Below are 18,637 nucleotides of genomic sequence, written 5' to 3'. Positions count from 1 at the left end.
AACCAAAAGTTTCGGCATGGGTGATTATCCAGGCAAAGGTGATTTTCCAGACAAAATTTCTATACGGAGGTAACTCCCATTTGTCGATCTTCAGCTCAGTCATCATGTTCAATTACAGAAAGATACAAATAAAGAAAGCACAGTAATGGCCACTCATGGAACAAATACTGTTCTTCCCATTTGATCTTCACAAAGGTTTTCTATCTGAATGCCAGGGAGCTGCAAGGGCCAACTGCCCTGTGAGGAGGGATGAGCCTGGAGCCACGGGAAATGCCAGCACAGGCCATGCCCTCACCAGCACTACAGACTGAATGTGGCAGGCAGAGCCAAGCGCTGGTAATGGGGTCCACTGACAGCCCCAGACACAGTGAGAGAATGAACTAGGCCCAGGGTCCATCCAGGGAGCCCACTCAGGAGCAGCAAGAGAGGGCTTTGGGGACAAGGCTGAAAGCAAGGCTACAAAATAGGTTTAAGGTCCATCCAGGAGGCCGGGCCAGCAACAAGCCTGGAGACTGGCATACCTACAAGGGTGCCCAGGGCTGAGCTGAATCCTGAATTCTGGGTCCATGGGCAGCAGTGTGGGTGAAAGCCCCAGGTGAGGATGCTCAGGGAAATTAAGGCCTATTAGTGCTCTGAGGCCCCTGATACTGATTTAACGGAACCAACATTTTCAAGAATTGTGGCTTTTCATAGTCTCTTTTTTTAGGTGCACAATTTAAAAGATATGTGATTTTTTTCAGAGAGAGCAGAATTACTCTTAGAGCAGTGGGGGACCCACAAAACACATTTCTTTTGCCCACCTTGAAGCTCAGAGTGGTCAAAGTCACCAGCAGCCCTTAGAAATCTTGGTCTGGCAGCTTGCCATAAATAAGAGATGAATGAGAAATGCAAGCTTTGTCCCACCATTCATCATTCGTACCAACAAAAAGAAAAAATATGATAACTTTTAAAAGTTCTGAATACTTGAGTACTGAATTCAGTGCTGTGGAAAATTCATACTAGATGTATACCATAGTGCGGAGAGGATGGAATTATTGAGCCATTTGTATTACAGCCCAATAGGTTCAACCCAATTTCATCATTTTTTTCTTGTCCACTTACATGAAATGTCAGGAATGGATAGGTATCATCATATTAAGAATAAAGTCTGACCTTTCAGCGGACAAGCAGAAATGTTTGTTCCAGTATCGATAACTTACAAATGTACAGGAAATTCAAGGTTATGGAGCTTTTTCCATTAACACATAGAACTTTAGGTCACAGTCTCATGGAGAACATCTGAATCATTCTTGCAACACACTGTGTCATATCTGCTGGACAAGAGTTGAAACAATTTTTCTTTTTTCATTTCAAATCACAACAATTTTTTAAAGACAGATCTTGTAACTTCCTTTGGCAGAGGAGTGAAGCAGGGATTGACAGACAGTGAGGGCTTCAGTCTGATTTCATATACAACGTTCCATAATATGAAGTTAACCACAGCACACTTACCATGGGATCAGAGCATCCATGCAGCACTTATAGTGGAAGATTAATCTTTTCATCTTTTTCAGATTAAATCTTTCTCAATAGTTCAACTTTATGAAGGAGAAAAGCATTGTCTTCAATGACCAGCAACTTGTGTTGCCTGCAATTTTAACTGCAGAATTTGTTTTGCATTCTTGCCTGGCAGTGTCAAGGTCAGACCCTAGCCCATCCCAGCAGCATCAGGAGAATTTTTTTTAAGATCCAGCAGAAGGACTGTCTCAAGCAGGACAACCTGTACACCAGAGCTCTTCAGGAGTCAGCTGTTTCTTTTCACAGAAGTAACGTTCCAGCAAGAAAACAGAGCTGGAGCATACAGAGCTTTGGGCAACCTGCAACTACAGGAAGGAACTTCTTAGCACTGACGCAATAACCCTTTAAACAATCAAAATTATCTCAGGGTCTATTTTGCTCTGAATAGCCCCAAGGCACAGGAAGTGGCATTGGACGTTATCAGCACAGGTGAGGATTTTCAACCTTTTCTTCTGTACCTCCTGCGTTACTGTCAGGCATATCCACAAACTGTCATATAGCTTGGTACAGCTGCAGCTGAGAAGGAGCTTTCATTCACAGAAGCAGATTGGCACATTTCCATCTGGCTGATGTTAGACTTCTTTACTTAATCTCTTTAGCCAGACCTACACATGAGACAGGACTGGAGGATGCCAAGTCTCACTGCAACAAATCTGTGCTCTGCAGACAAAGGGCAGCTGAGGTATTCTGGGGAACGCTGGTCCTTTGGCTTCAGGGTAACTTGAAGTTGATCTTCCTTAGCTGGGGACAGAAGTAGGCTCCTTACCTCATGGAGGTCTCCTTTGCACAATGTTTTACAGCCTCATCTCTTGTTGCTTCCTTACTCATATTATGTGGTCTGAAATAAATTCATGGTCTAGTCTTTTGTGGACTTTAACCTCTTAACTGAATCTGTCAAACAGAATAAAGACAAGTTAAAAAATATTCCTCTGCCAAGGAAACTAGTGCAGAAAGCTCAGAAAAATTATTCACCTTGGCAGAAGGAGCATTGCTTGGTGTCCATGCGTGGTGCGCAGTGGGCAACTTTTCATCAACTTTCTTTCGGTGTATTTTTCTGTGGCTGAAGGCTGAGTCAGATTCCATAGTGAGATAGAGACCTGGAATATGGAGGCCTGGCACAGCTAGCTCTAAAAGCAGGAAAAAAGGTAGAATCTCTAAAGGTCTGTAAGGTAGGAAACTTCAGTGTTATGGGACTGTTTCAGGTACTAGAGAGAAGAGAATCTGATGATGATTTGAGAGAGAGTTAGAAAGTTTGAAAGGGAAATGAGCCTAAAGAAGCCTTCTGAATGGTGCTCAAATTTTCAGTCTGTCATTCCTCTCTCTTTGAAATGAACTCCCTGCGGCAGAATTAGATAAATTAGAGGGCTGGGAGACTGTGAATTTTATATATAGTCAAAGTGACTCTACAGGTGTGCCTCGTGATGGCTAATGACAAGAAATTGGTTATTAAATATTTTCATTTGAAAAGGCCAGCTGGGCTTATATTAAATATTTCTTCTGGGAATAATTTGTACTTAAAATTTGAAGTTCTTTTAAATTAAAGTTCACTCTGAAGAACACCATGGGAAATAACTGACTGCCCATCACCCAGCCATCCAGTTAGACCCTCCAGGCCATGATCTAATGTACACATCTAGAAAAGCTTATCTCCCTTGCCTTCCTTTATAATCTTATGGAATGAAACAGAAACTCCTTCAGAGGATAGCTCGCAGCAAGTAAGTTATTCTCCTTGTCTGATTCACAGAGAGCATTAGATCCTAAACCCACTAGGCTAATGCTGGTCTTTCTAAATTATATCCCACAGGATGTTGCTTTTCACAGTGCACTGCTCCCAGTTTACCTTGGTATGACCAGTCAAAAGGCCAGTGCTCAAAGCACCTCTGAAGCCCTAAATTTCTTCCAAAAGATTTTTCCTAAGGAATTTCATTTTGGGTGATCACTCCATGAAGCTGAGCAGCACCAAACAGCTAAAAGGTCCCTTTCTCAGTGTGGTGGGTTTGTGGCTCCTGTCCCATGGTATTTAACTCCATCTATGCATTGCACTGGGAGATGAGACACTGAGCTCTAGGCTCTGACATCCACTCACCAAAACTGTCTCCCTCTGGCATGTTCATCCCCTTTTGCCCCTAACCCTCATTGTAAGTATTCACGAAGAGCTATGGACAGGACAGTAGCATGCGTGCTCCACCACACTCCCAGCCGTTCACACTGCAGTCAGCTCTGGTGCAACTAGGGGGTCACAGCCATGATCCCATAACATGGCTGCGCGGCTTCTGGGGTGGATTTTCCACTGCTCCAAATAGTTGAGGGAGCACAGACAAACCTTTCTTCTCCTGTCAGAGCAGTCACATCAACAGTGCTGTTCTCAGACTTTAAATATATTATCAAAAGAAGGCTGATTTGGCCCTGCAGTTTAGATACCACATCAAAAGAACCACAAAACCTTTTCAAGTCAGAGAAAAAGGTGTGATAACAGGTTTTCATGAATCATCCTGACATCAGGATTGGGGTTTCATTCTCTGAGTAGTTTCAAATGAAACTGCCATTAGGCATTATTCTGTCAGGCCAGAATTCATTTTGAGTTTGTACAGAAATGATAACCAGAACTCTTACCTGCAATAAGGCTTTCACAGTACATTAATAACTTTCTCAGATTGATGCTGAACTCTGGCAGCCCTTTCAATCTCAAATAATTTATGAGAAAAAAATACTAACTTCTGAAGAAGCACAAAAAGATGGCAGCAGAATGAGGCATGAGTCTTAAATACTTCATTTCTTGCTATGAGGAGAAGTCAGGGGACATGGAATAGCTAGTTACCCTCTCCACATGCCTAAGCAACTCAGACCTCTGTGAGTCATATTGCTGAAGGTACAGGTGCTTTGTAGTGACATGCTGTGGTCTGTAACTGTTTACTTCAAATAGTAGAAACAAGGAAAAGGGTGTCTTTTAGAAAAAAGTGGGAGTATAGCAATTGCAAAGGGGAGATTCTTGGAATCATTCTGCCTGACATAAATTTACAGAGTGAAACATTTTGTCAACGGCAACACTGCCGTAATATTCAAAAAGGGAGAAATGAAAGAGCAGGATTCTGTCTATGGCAAAAGAAAGAAAAGCAATATTCACTGAATAATAGGACCAGAAAAATAAGCTGAAGAGATGATAATAGAGATTGAAAGGCTTTGTCAACAGAGAATACTAATGGCAAAGGGAAGTGCTGACAATTTAGTTGACACTGCAGCTGTGAAGGTTACATTTTTAAAGAAATTCAGCATTCAGCCTTTCCCACTTAGACCTCCAAAGAAGTGGGCAGGTTTTCAGAAGGATGTATCTCCTACTGAGATACTTCAATTAAAAAGCTGCTTCATTTCCAAAAGCATTCTGCAGCTCATAGCACCCATTGAAAGCAAAGGTGCACTAAGTGTATCTTTGAGCAAGTTCCAAAATAAACGATGATGCCTCTGAAAATCCAAAGGAGAGAGGAGCCTGACTGAAATATAGGACATATTAAGATCCTTTTAAATGTTTCGAAATCCAAATGTTTTCGAATATGGGTTATAAGTAAACCAGTTCTTGGAGAAGAGGCCAAATGCAGATCTCAGTTGTGGATCAGAGATATTAAAATGAGAAATTGAAAGCAAGACCATGAAAATTCTGCCAGATGCAGCTAAGAAATATTTAGTAGTTTCATATGAGAAGACATGATCTCTGCATTACAGAAGTTTCTTACTAACAGGCTAGGCAGACATTTGCCAGAAATTGCATGAGTACATGCAATGCAGAAAAGCAGTATAGATTACATGATAATTCTGAGATACCTTTCCTAAACGTTACTCCATAAGACATATATTATTTCATCTTAAATCTGTTAGAACAATGTTTAGAAATAGAGCAAAGGAAAATTGACTGTATTCTGAAGTTGTAAACCCTTCCTAATAAGTATTCTTTTATACAAGGGGCCCAAAGGCAGAAGCAGAAGAAACTTTTTATCATTTCCAAAGGTAAAATCTCCATCTCTTGAATTTGAAAAGGCCTTCTTAGAAATTTCAAGTAATTTTAATAATATTACTAAGAGGCCAATATCAAAGTAAAGCATTTCAACTGGCTAAATTGTCCTTTTTCTTCACTTTACAAAAGGTTTCCAAGCACAGATTTTTGTTATTTCATATATCTGGCATAGAACAGACAGGACTTAAAGTGATGGGGCTTTTTAGGAATCTCTGGAAATGGATTTGACAATCTTAGTCTAAAATTAAGCAGTCTCTAACAGCTGACTGTGACTGGGAACAGTCTTAGCAGAGAATGAAGCTGGTAAGTGAAGTGGGCAAAGGAGGCAGTTTCAACTAGCTTCTACCTTGCACCCATAGAAAGGACACCCACTGTGGTACACCACTGCTGCCAGCAGCTGCCACATTAATATCCACAGGGCTATGAGTGTGCCCAAGCAGGGTTTGGGGACAAAGGCCCTTAACATTTGTCTTTCAGAGGCCCTGGACTCTTCAAACTCCTGCAGACTAAGCCTGAACAATACGATGATGTGATGGTGAGTTCCTCTAACTTTGGGAAAATTAACAAGGTCTATTCACAATATGTATTCCACTTCTCCCTCAAAAACACAGCTTAAATAATGCATGAGCCTTCAGCTGACTTTCTCCAGAGGGGCCCAAGAGAATGGTTTGTGGTAACAGGCATTTTCTCTAAGGGAAACCAGGGTAAAAAAGCACAAATCAGACCCTAACACATCCAAAAGAAAAGAAACTGATGTTTAATAATTGAATGCAATGTTGAATGTTTAAAGACTGAAATTTTTTTTGTGGTCATTCATGCCACACTACAGCAGCATCAAAACTTGTGTACAGTCTCTGAGCTGGTCCCTGCCACCTGCACTTCCCCAGATCCTCTCACTTTTGCTTTAACTAAGACGAGCATCTCTAGAAATGGGTGATAAGTGCCAGCTAGGAATGTAAACTTCATATATCTATTTCTATATATTTCATAGACCATTGCTGAGGGCAGGGCATGTACTTCTCACAGAAGATTGCCATGCTGAGCTGAGCAAAATGAACATTGTTTTCGTATGTGCTCACAAAATGAGGAATGGAGATGAAGAAAGCAGGAAATACATACTGGTAGAGTTAAAAGTGAAACAAGAGACAAGTAAAAAGAAAGAAGCTTTTACTGTGAAGAAAGTTGCTGACTGCCCCAGGTCACCTTGCGCATTGTTCTGCAGTGAAGCTCTGCTAAAGCTCTTGTCATTTGGCTGTGAGATCTCCCTGAATGCCACTGTCCATAGAAACCTGTGCAGCTCTGAAAGAACAAGACCGTTTGGATAACAGCACTGTCTCCTATTCCAGACACTGATGACGGCTGCCTTTGAGGGGTGTCACTATGGTTGTTGACAGCTAGCTCTGCTGCTCCTTCCAATGCTTTGCCCCTATTCAGAGGATGAAAAATTATGATGTAACCCTTTTGGATGGGATGCACTTGATAAGGAAGTGGAAAAATACGGTAAGAGGAAAGTAACATTATTACATAGCCCATTAATCCAGTCAAATACCTCTCTATTCTCTTCTGTGGACTTTTCTAGGGCCAAGTCACCATTGGAACAGCAGAACATGGTGGGATTATTTCTGTGTGCAAATGTTGGCAGACTCCATCCAAAAGTCACTTTCCTCTAGTACTGCTAGGCATATTTTCACATATTATAAAAATATAGCTAACACTTTATGTAAGTCTAAAGTCCTCCTAAACATTAATACTAGTAACATTCCTAGATTTAGTAAAGCACTTGAGCCAAACGTCTGGTTAAAATACTGATTCCCATTAGGAGATCTGTCATTGACTTGGGTGGAGTTAGGGTTTAACGATGATCTCAAAGGAAATTTTTTTCAATCCCATTTATATCTCACCATAGTGGATGGCATTTATGCGTTTAACCTAAATAACTGCTGAATCAAGGATTTATGATATAAGCTCTTTGGAGATTATGTATCTGAACTACAGAACAGAGATATGCTAATGGCTGTAACCCAAATATGCTGCTACTTTTTTATTGTTTTTCTAGAAAATCACCAGTATTTCTGGTACTATTGTTTTATCAAGTTCCTGTCACATTTTGCCATCTGATTTATATTAGTTATCTCTGTAAAACTTCTAAGACTAAATGCCAAATCCAGCTATACTTTATACAAAGTTTATATAAGTCCCCTAGGATTAATTACCTAGCTCCGAGTCCAATTTATTAAGCAATTAACAAAAATTTGACAATAGCTGATGAGTTTGCTCTTTTGAAATGAAAGGCCATAATCCTTAGCTCTGTTCCTAGGGTAAGTGTTAGCTTTAGAAATTCATTATTTGAAAGTCTCTAAAGAAGTACTTTTTGATCTTTTTTGCATCATTTATCCTCCAAATATTTTCCTAGTTCAAACTGTGAACATATTAAATGAAGCAAAAGAAAAAAAAACAGGAATGTAAATTGTTTATTAGAAAGTTTTCAAATTCAACTTTTCTTCTCATCCTGGATTTATCAAATGGGTAACGCTGGTCTCAGGAAATGCACTGCTGAATGTTGTGACACCATTGGGAATGTCACTGGAACTGCAAATCAAAGCTATGAAGGAGAAACTCAGTCTTACGCAGAAATTCAATACCAGAATCATGTGCCTTCCACAAAATAATTGTGATTTTGAAAGACAATATTAATCATGTAATAAATTAATGTCATAATTCATAAAGTCATTAGTGACTGTGGGAAAGGAACTCTCTCTCCAGTACTGTAAGCCCTGAGAGAGGGTGCCCTGCTACCAGGAGAATGAGGTGACCTGTAAGCTGTAAAACATCTGGGCTGGGCAGTTCTGGGACAAGGACAGTGCCAGCCCTGCACAGACAGCTCCTTGGGCCATAGTGCAGCCCAGCCACCCCAGGGAGCCACTCTCCCTGCACGCTCACACCAGAACTCGCAAGAGACTATGGCTTTTGCACCACGGCCTTTGAGACCACTTACGCAATGTCTGCAGCTAGGAAATCCTCTCCCACAGCTTCAGGGACCTTTCGTCACTGTACAAAGGCCACAGACCCAGCAGGAAGTGCAGAACCAGAGAGGCTGTAATTACCAGGGCTCCAATGAGTCAATGGAGATATACTGTTTTACTCAGCTTCTGCTGAGGCTTTGGCCTAAAAGAATATAAATATCTGGCTATCATGTTACTTGATTAACTCACTAAGTAATTTAATGTGGCACAACTAAACGAAGTCTTAAAGAGATCATGCACCTTTCTAATGTAAAGCTTGCAAGAGCTCCTTTTACTTTACTAGCTTTTCTTAAGGGACATTTAAGGTTTATGTGGCCTATTTTAGGGATTATTTAGGTTTGGTTCTGATGCACACTGTAATTTGCACACTTTGTCTCTCCCTATGTTTTCTCAAGAGGCTGACACTTTTTGTGGCCAAATTCAACAACAATTTTAATTTCCTCATGGTTCATTTGGTTGCATCTTTTCAGGCTATTAAAAAATCTCTTAATGGCTTTTCACCTACTACACTGAATGTTAAAAATAAAGCCAAATGAGGTATTTGTCTTGAAATTCTTAACACTGCTGGTTCCAGATAGCTGGGGCTCTCTAGATTTGCAACATTTTCTGGAAGAACCATCACACTAGGGGCTCTTTTATCGCAGATATATTTCAAATGTGGGTGCCTAACATTGTAGTAGCTCATTTCTTTGTCTCCTTCTTCCCACTAGTAACCCACTAGCTCACAAAAACTGAGTCTTGTGAGTGTGCATCATGTATTGTAGACTCCCCACAAACCTACTACATTCTCCATGACTGTCTATGGCCTCCTATAGTCTCCTCCACTGGGGCTCATGTGTCCCAGCTACATGTCCTGGAAAAGGTCAGCTAATGTAAGTATTACTAAAAGTATGGAAGAGGAAATGAAATCTGCTGTGTGTTTCCTCTCCTTCTTGAGAACCGGGAAGCAAGTTTGCAGACACATCTCCCTTTCACAAGAGACTTGTTCACCAGGGTGTGAGCCCTTCAAGAGCAACAAGGAGGCAGCACTACGTAAAGACAGAGTCCTCAAAGAGTCTCTGTTACTTTTCTGCTCTGAGTTATTCTCTTAGAGGGCAAGGGAAGCCGTCAGAGGTTTTCTGATTTATGACAATTCAGTGCTTGTAACAGGGAAATGGAGGGCAGTTCAACCCTCCTCGCACAGGAGCTGTTCTGTGTCCCCAGAGCGCCAAGCTAACATCTGTATTGTCTGCCGCAGAAGCGGTCCTAAGGACAATAGCTGGGGAGAGATTCACTTAGGTCCCTTGGAGAGTAGTTCCTCCTTCCTCCCCCTCCTCTCCACTGCAAGGCTTTTATTTCACACCAGGTATAAATAACTACTGCCCAGTAGAGATAAAACTCAAAGAGCAAGCACAGACCAGGGTTTTACACCTTCCATGCCTCAGAGTAACAAAGCAGCTCCATGGATTCACCACATACATGGGGGTTTAAAGCAGGAAAAAAAAGGGGCTGTGCTGTATTGTCTCTGTATTGCACTGCCTCTTTAAAATTAGAAATGCATGGACAAGCTTCAAGGTGCCTCCCACTGAGAAAAGGCTTTAGATGCATGCACACAGACAGCATAGCCGTCATCCCCCCTGACCTGCAGGGCAAAATTACTTGGGAGAGAAAAGATCTAAGCTAAGTCCTTAGGCTGCTGCTTTTTTAGTGATCCTTGCTGTGCTCCAATGACAGCAGCACATTTGCAGGGAAGAAACCTGGAGGCTGACCCCAGAGTGCCAGAGACCTAAAAGAAGATGAGAGCCACTGCAGGTACCGTTAGTTGATGGTGTTATGTCAGTTTGCGGGTGGGTGTGTTGCCTTTATTTATTTTAAAGATTTGCTATTTTGCAGGGAAGCCCGAAACAGATATTGTTCCTTGCTTTGGGAAGAGCGTGGTTCCAATGAACAGATTTTGCATTCAAATATTTGTTTGGTTCCTTTCTTACGTGAACATTCACATTTCCAGGCAGCTGTAGAAATGCCTTAAAAAGCAGTGAATTGTTTGAACTGTTATTTAGTTTCAGGCTTGTCTTTCTGTTATTCTGTCACCCTGTAACCCTGTGTTTGAAAAGCGATATGGAAACAAAAGTTGTACAGAAGAGTTTCTCTTGGAAATTTATTAAGTGTTGGTACACCAGGGCTGAGGGTAGTTCCAGGGAAGGAAGGGGGATGACAGCTGTCTTCTGCAGATTGTCCTTTGTAGCTATGATGGACACTGCTTGATGGCATTTAACATTATGAAGACCTACTGCTTTAATGCAACGAAGCAGTAACTCCCCCAGATTCCCTCCGGATATGGGTTTGGGCTGTCCTGACAGCTGGGAGTCTGTAGCTCTAAGCACCTGAGGGTGTGAGAATTCCCGATGTGGAATAGAGGGATGCAAGAAGACAGTGCTGTCAGCGTTTTGATACAGAGTAGAGACAAAATTGCGGGAATGGATTAGATTTTTCTTCTCAGTGTGGAAAATATATCTGTATTTAACATGTTTGGTACAACTGGCAGCACAAAGAGGGGAGCCTGCTCCTCCCCATCTTCTAAAAAATCAAGGCATTTTGTCTAGCCTAGGGAATACTTCCTCTTCCACCTCAAGAACCTGCTTGTGGAAGCACCCTCACTGTGAACAGCAGATTGGCCCTCACAGAAAAGCTCTACAAGCAGTTTTGTGCAATGAAAACCTGTCCAAGCAAACTGCTAGGATTCCACAGGTTTGAGAGAAGCAATATAGATTATACTAGCTGAAAATTTGGTCCCTATACTTAATTAATGCTTGCCAAAAAAGGAAAGTGCTGGCTTTGCTATTTTTGTGGGTCTTGGCAACTCTTACTTAAGGAATGTATTTAGAAGCCAGGGCTTCAGTTCTCCTTTTTTTTTTTTTTTTTTTTTTTGCCTGTAACATCACTCTGAGACCTCTAGCATAAAGCAAAAACTTTGTCCAAAGGCACATCAGATACTTCTCAGCAAACTGACATGTCATCTCCTTTCAGTTTCTGCACCTTGCAAAAGGATGACAGCATGGTGTGCTTGAAGGCTGGCAGAGGTTTAACCTTGATTTTACACTCCTTCTACATTGTCATTTCACTCTGCACTGGAAACAAAATTTCAGCTTGGGTAAATAAAATTGCCAGGTATAACTACCAGTGTATTATGCAACTGGAACTCAAGGGATTTCATGATAACCAAAGCATCCTTCTACAGCACACTTCCTCCCACTGTTCACACTCAAGTATGTGGCAACAGAGTTGGGAACAGGTGAAGGAATAATGTAGATATTGCTTTCCCTCAAGCACAGTATTTTTGCTGTATTTTCCTCTCAGGAAGTTTTTTCCTCTTTTTGTTTCCTTAGAAGAAGTTAAATGAGGCTGATATTCTACAATCTCATCGGAACAAAGACAAGGTGATTCATTGCTCAGAAAACAAACTCTTGATGAGCTTTTTGACTGCCACCACCCTGCTCTGCTGTCCTGGGTAATACTAATACAAAAGCAAAGGCCAGCCAAGACACCCGTGTCAAAAGAAGAGAGACATCGCCATGGGGCAAGATGAACATAACTCAAATACTACTGTCAACCTCAACTTTGCTGCAATCTATGATCTGCACAAGGGGGATTTCAGAAACTTCACCATCCCTTTCAATTTCAATTACAGTGATTACGATCTGCCACTGGATAATGAAGACGACATGACCAAAACACGCACGTTCTTTGCAGCCAAGATTGTGATTGGGGTGGCTCTCATTGGCATCATGCTGGTCTGTGGCATTGGCAACTTTATTTTCATTGCTGCTCTCGCCCGCTACAAGAAGCTACGGAACCTCACCAACCTGCTGATTGCAAACCTGGCGATCTCCGACTTCATTGTGGCCATTGTGTGCTGCCCCTTTGAGATGGACTACTACGTGGTGCGGCAGCTGTCCTGGGAGCACGGCCATGTCCTCTGTGCCTCGGTCAACTACCTACGGACCGTCTCCCTCTATGTTTCTACCAATGCTCTTTTGGCTATAGCTGTCGACAGGTAAGCAGGGGGCTATGACTGGAGATGGCCAGAGCTTTTGAGATTGGCCATCCAGGTTTCTCAGGTTTTAACAGGCTCAGCTGTTCTGCAGGATCTGCTGATGCCACAGTAGGTATTCTGCAGATTGGGGTATCCTGTTTCATAACAATTTAATCACACGAGGTCATGAGATTATCCTGGAGAAAACTCAGTGGAAATTTCTTGATTAAAATTTTCAGGTGAAATAAAATGTTGATTTATTAAAAACTTTTTTTTTTCATAAAGCTATACCTGATTCAAGTGTAGGATGGGATTTATGAAACAGGGGAAAGAAGAGAGACAAACCAAGAATCGTCACTAGTTCAGAGATGGGGCTGTTAATTAGCATTACATAATCCTGTTCCAAATGTCTCTAAGGAACCCTTACTACTGGGCTACAGAGTTTTTCTTTCTCAGTCTCACCTTTTGTATAAACAGTGAAATAAATATTCTTCAGAGAGAGAAACAGTTGACAGATGAATACAATACTTGACTGGTGAGTTTCCTAACAGGGTTCCTGCCTTCCCGGATATTTCTTTCACCCTCTAAGGTATTTTTCCCAGTTTTTGTTTTGGAGTGAAAGAGAATAAAAGATGAGGTTTCGATCTATCTTGCAAAATAAAGTTCTTATTCTCTGTCCAGCCCTCCTGGGAAAATCCAACCATCATTAAAATAACTGTTTAATAGTACTGAGGTCTTAGCTGCATGCTCCAACTCAGAAGTGGATGCTCAGTGATTGTGCCCACACTCTCCTGAACACTTAAAAGTTGTTAAAACACTTTCTCTCTTACATGTCTTTCTGAGGACAGCACAGTGGCATGCCAGGAAAGACCCAAAGGTCATTTGTAGACCCCATATTAATGACAAAACAGTGATGCTTGCATCTTCTGGAAAGGGATAAAAATAATACAACACCCTAGTTTAACAGAGGTTTTCCTACAGCCTACATAATAGAGTGAACAGAACATACTGACATCCAGCTACTACACTACTTGCTTTATGCTGCAGTCCTCAGATATTTCTATGACTGTCTCTCACTCCAGGATTTTTAACATCATTTAATTGTATTCTTTCTTATGACTCCTGTTCTTAGTCTTGTGCACTCTGGATTCTGAATAAGCCAGAAGCTGAGGGTCAGCTTCCTGTTGACATAAGTTTAACACAACCAACTCACAGAAAGCCAGAGACCCACAGGGTAAACTGTTTACAGAAGGACCATCATGACAAATCACCTTTTTTGTATGAACACCATATACACCTCTGTATGTCCTCTGCTTATAAACACTATATGCTTTCTTTCAAGAACTTTTTACAGTTTATTGTATTAGCATTTTTGTTTCTTTTTCTTTTTGTTCAGTTCCTCTCCTATGCCTTTTTATGCTATACTCTATTGTTGCTTAGTTTTTGGAAACCGATCCAAAAGACAGCTCAGAGACAGTTTAGCCCTGCTAATGGTTCTGGAGATACAGTTGCACAGGGTTGTTTCAGCTTTTACTGATGACAACAGAAGTTTGTGGAAAAATTATGGGGAAGTTCAGAGATGTTTTGCCTGGTAAGGGGGAAAGGGCAATCAATTCCTGTAAAACAAATCCTTAACCCATCTCTAAAAACCAACCCTTGAACAGTATCCAAGGAGTCATCCTTTAGCTTCTAAACACTACCATGTATGCAATACCACTTTCTATTTTTTTTTTTTTCAACTTCAAAAAATGTTTTTGGAAAGCTCTTCTACTGCATCCCAGGTTGATGAAGTAACACTGATCATCGAGTCCTTATGCTAGCTAGGAAATCAGGGATTTTCTAGTATATCTCCCCATGCATCTTTAAAAATGACCCTGGAAAGGATTAATCATAGAAGTTTGTTATTGTTTAAGCTCTCTTCAGGTTTATTTGTTATCTTTAAGAGGTCATTTGTTTGGGTGGGGGGGGTTGGGGGGGTGTGTGTGGTTTTTTCCTTTTTTACGTAGAACAATTAAGATCCCTGTAGTAAATCAAAAAACAAAATTTGCAACAGTTCAACAGCAACACTCAGGGATTCTGCTCATTAGAGAATGTGTATAAACATGCAGTTCTGCGTGCAAGGTACAGGTACTTTTAAGGTATGGTCGTTTAACAAAATTACTATTGCAGAATAAACCTTGATCACCAGACAGAGTGTGCAGGCCATCATACCTGTGCTGCAATGTATTTTTGCAACAAAATCCTGGAAGCACACTTCTCCATCCCCAGAGTATGTCAGACAAGAAAAGATTACACATAATATAATCTGCAGAAGGATGTACATTTTCCATCACACCCCTCAGGCAATGCTACCCTCAAACTAGCTTAAGTGGTCATAAGCAAATCCGCTCGACAGAAGAACATCCCTAGATTGTGTGGGACTGCCACATTTTCTCTGGTCTTTCCCTCAGCCCCTTGTCCTAGACACACAATGAACAAGCATAACTAAGGAAAAGACTGGCTTCATGATCTCTATTTGTCCTGACCATGACTCTTGGGACATAAGTGCAAATCTGAGCAGCCTGAGTTATTTAGTATGTGCTTGGAGACACTCCTGGTGTACAGCAGCTGCAAAAGGACACCACAGCAGCAGGAACTGCCACATCTGCACCGACACCTTCGTCTACCAAGCACTCTTCAGTCACAGCTGATGAGATGGATGGGAGAGTGCCCTGGCTTCACTGCTGACAACCCAGCTGCACTTCCTATTGAGCTGTGTTATGTGGGTAGTTGACTTTGATCTCTAAAAAGGAATGAGCTCTTAATGAAACTTTTCCCATGTTTATGTCACGTAAAAAAATATATATTATCACATTTTTGTCAGGTAAGGCTCTCTTTCATCTATCTGGCTATTTACATGAAATATTTAGGAATTCTGAATATTTAAGGTCACATCTACACTAGTAAATAACGTGGTGAGAGGAGAGGATCTGTAGAGCAAGAGTTCATGCTGAAGACCTTGCTATAAACATTTTGGGGAGTTTAGCTTCGGCCCAGTACCATTGACTGAATGCCCATGGGCAACTCACCCTCTCGGAGCACATCTTTCAGGGCAGTTTCATCTGAATCCAGTTAATATGCTCCGAAACCACTCCCCAATGACAACCAAAGTATAGTAAGCAAGGACAGTCAGGAAATCCACCACAGAAGCTCCCTCCTCACTCTACTGTAGAGACTTACCCCGGACAATCTAACATTCTGCTAAGTTGATAGGCATACTTATGAATGCATACACATACATGATCCCACAACCTTGTTTTCACAGGACGCAATCTAAAAATATTCATTTATCAGTTCCACAATGAGGCTGAATAATTCTACTGTCCTTTGACACCTAGACTGCACTTCTAAGAGCGATGAACAGTTTTTGTGATTTCAAGACCTGGCTTATGAAAAGCTCCACTGACTTTCCATTTTATTTTAGAATGTGAGTATACTCTGTATATGCTATCTACATATAGAATAAGTACAGACAGAAAAGCCTCTGAATGCATAAAAAATTCCACCATTTGAAACAACCCTTGGTGTCAAAGACAATAGTACTGAGAACTCTGGAGTGTTTCTGATCAAAATCTACACTTAGCAGAAATGCCCTAATCTTTCTGGGGCAGACTGTGCTTAAATATAAGCTCTTCTCACATCTACAGCTTCATAAACAAGTAAACCACCCCAGACCGAATGCCATTTGGCCAAGGTCCTTTTTTGACTGAATCAAGAGCAATTGATTGATCTTCCAAGTAAGGTACTTCCATTTCTCCATACTTTTTCTCTGAAACACTGCAGTGCATACATTGCAGCTTTATACTTATTAATAACAAGTGTAAACAGCTATGCTCAAGATGTACAGGGTAGCATATTATTCTACATAACGTATAGAAGATAAATTAGCAATAGTCACATCAAGCAGACCAAACAAATTTGCATGAGCAAAAAATGAATATGTAGTCCTTTGTTGGTTGATTTGAAAACATGCTCAGCTGTAAGCATTTATCAACCTCTGCTTCAGCTCTTTTCAGCTCATGGAATAACAAAGAAGATAATGGAAACACTGTTATGTCCATTCAACCTCTAGGTAGAAACAAAATATTCAAATACTTCTCTGCCTAGGAAAAATATATTCTCCTCCTCCATGTTTGTCTTCTTCTACCTGCACCTAACTAGGTGCATATTACTGTATGTTTTAAACTCTCACCTGAATATGTGCTGTCCACCTAAGAATTTCTAGATGCTCTGTCACAGCATGTCCTGGGTACCACACCATCTGCCTCTTGTGCTAGCTACTGCAAACGTATTTGTTAGTATTAGAAATATTCTCTTTCTCCTCTTCCACTCAGTCTGTCCCTAACTCCCAAACATGTGATCTGTGTTAAAAAGAAAAAAATTGTGATACAAAATTACACTTTTAAATTTTGGTTTTGTTCTTTAACAGGCAGGAGTTTAAGGCTGAATTCTTAAAACCATCCTCAGGCACCCTAAAATACATTCAGATTTTCAAATTGCTGAGTACGCAGTATCTTAACAGACACTTCAACCACTCACTCTGGAGCTTCTGTCTAGATTTATGAACTCACCTGCAGGCTGCTTCTTTGGACTACCTTGTTCTTAACTCTCTCTCATAAATCAATTTATTAGGCTCTCCCTTTAAGGATCACAACAATTTCCTCCTGCTTAATCTTAATTCTGCCCACTTGTATTCTGAAGTGTACTCTGATTCATATTGCTTTCAGACTTAATTTTGAATGGATTTCTCTCTTCTAGGTACCTGGCCATTGTCCACCCACTAAAACCACGCATGAATTATCAAACAGCAACCTTCTTAATCGCCTTGGTCTGGATCGTCTCCATACTTGTAGCTATCCCATCTGCATACTTTGCTACTGAAACGGTATTATTTATAGTAAAAAACCAGGAGAAAATTTTCTGTGGCCAAATTTGGCCAGTTGATCAGCAGATGTATTACAAATCCTACTTCCTCTTCATCTTTGGCATTGAATTTGTTGCACCTGTGATTACGATGACCTTATGTTATGCCAGGATCTCTCGAGAGCTTTGGTTTAAAACTGTACCAGGATTTCAGACGGAACAGATCAGAAAGAGGCTTCGATGCAGAAGAAAAACTGTCATGGTACTTATGTGCATCCTAACTGCCTATGTTCTCTGTTGGGCACCTTTCTATGGTTTCACAATTGTCCGTGACTTTTTTCCCACAATCTTTGTGAAAGAGAAGCATTATCTTACAGCCTTTTACATAGTCGAATGCATTGCCATGAGTAACAGCATGATAAACACAATGTGTTTTGTAACTGTAAAAAATAACACAATGAAGTATTTCAAGAAGATCATGTTTCTCAGGTGGAGATCAACATATAGTGGAAACAAATCTAGCACAGATTTAGACCTCAGAACAAGTGCAATGCCAGTCACAGAAGAGGTAGACTGCATAAAACTGAAATAAGGTTTATACAGTTCTAATCTCACATATTTTGGAGGGGTGTGGGGAAGAGGAAATAAGTAAATGCTGCCTCAGAAACTTCTCCCTGTTCTATGGAAATTCCTACCTATGGTTAGAGCCCTAGATAAGCAGCATATTATGGATTTCCACCAGAGCTCTTCTACCACACTGCTGTATAATCCCATAAATCAGACTGATGCTGTGCCTCAGTTTGCCCATCTTTGAAATGGGGATGTAGATATTCGGTTTAGCACTATTTAAGGAGAAAAAAAGTCTGTGAATGCATTAAAGCATATTACAAAAATGGAACAGCTGATTGTCAGTCCTAGCAATGATGCCAACAATCCTCTCTGTTTCTTCTGTTCTTAAGAGAAACTTCTTTGCCTTCTTTGATTTTATTGTGGAACCCTATGGCCAGCTTCTGCCACCTTGTGTCACTGAGCACTTTGTCATGGGACTTGTCCCTTGTTTTTTCAGTGGTGTCCATGCAAGATAATAGTCAGTCAGTGGGAAAAATTCACCCTTTTGCACCAAGCCTAGACATCTTA

At 40.9% G+C, this 18,637-nt stretch overlaps 1 protein-coding gene across 1 annotated transcript; it reads left to right on the top strand.

Annotated features, from left to right (window-relative positions):
* Window positions 1–11,777: 11,777 nt before the first annotated feature.
* Window positions 11,778–18,092, top strand: LOC106496555 (prokineticin receptor 2). Its single transcript, XM_067294416.1, has 4 exons — window positions 11,778–11,831; window positions 11,952–12,002; window positions 12,126–12,619; window positions 17,396–18,092. Exons 1-4 carry the CDS (start codon window positions 11,778–11,780, stop codon window positions 18,090–18,092), a joined length of 1,296 nt encoding a protein of 431 aa, XP_067150517.1.
* The last annotated feature ends 545 nt before the right edge of the window (window positions 18,093–18,637 follow it).

This window comes from Apteryx mantelli, chromosome 3 (genome assembly GCF_036417845.1).
Source record: "Apteryx mantelli isolate bAptMan1 chromosome 3, bAptMan1.hap1, whole genome shotgun sequence".
Taxonomy (NCBI): Eukaryota; Metazoa; Chordata; class Aves; order Apterygiformes; family Apterygidae; genus Apteryx; species Apteryx mantelli.
This window is presented reverse-complemented; position numbering and strand designations above follow the sequence as displayed.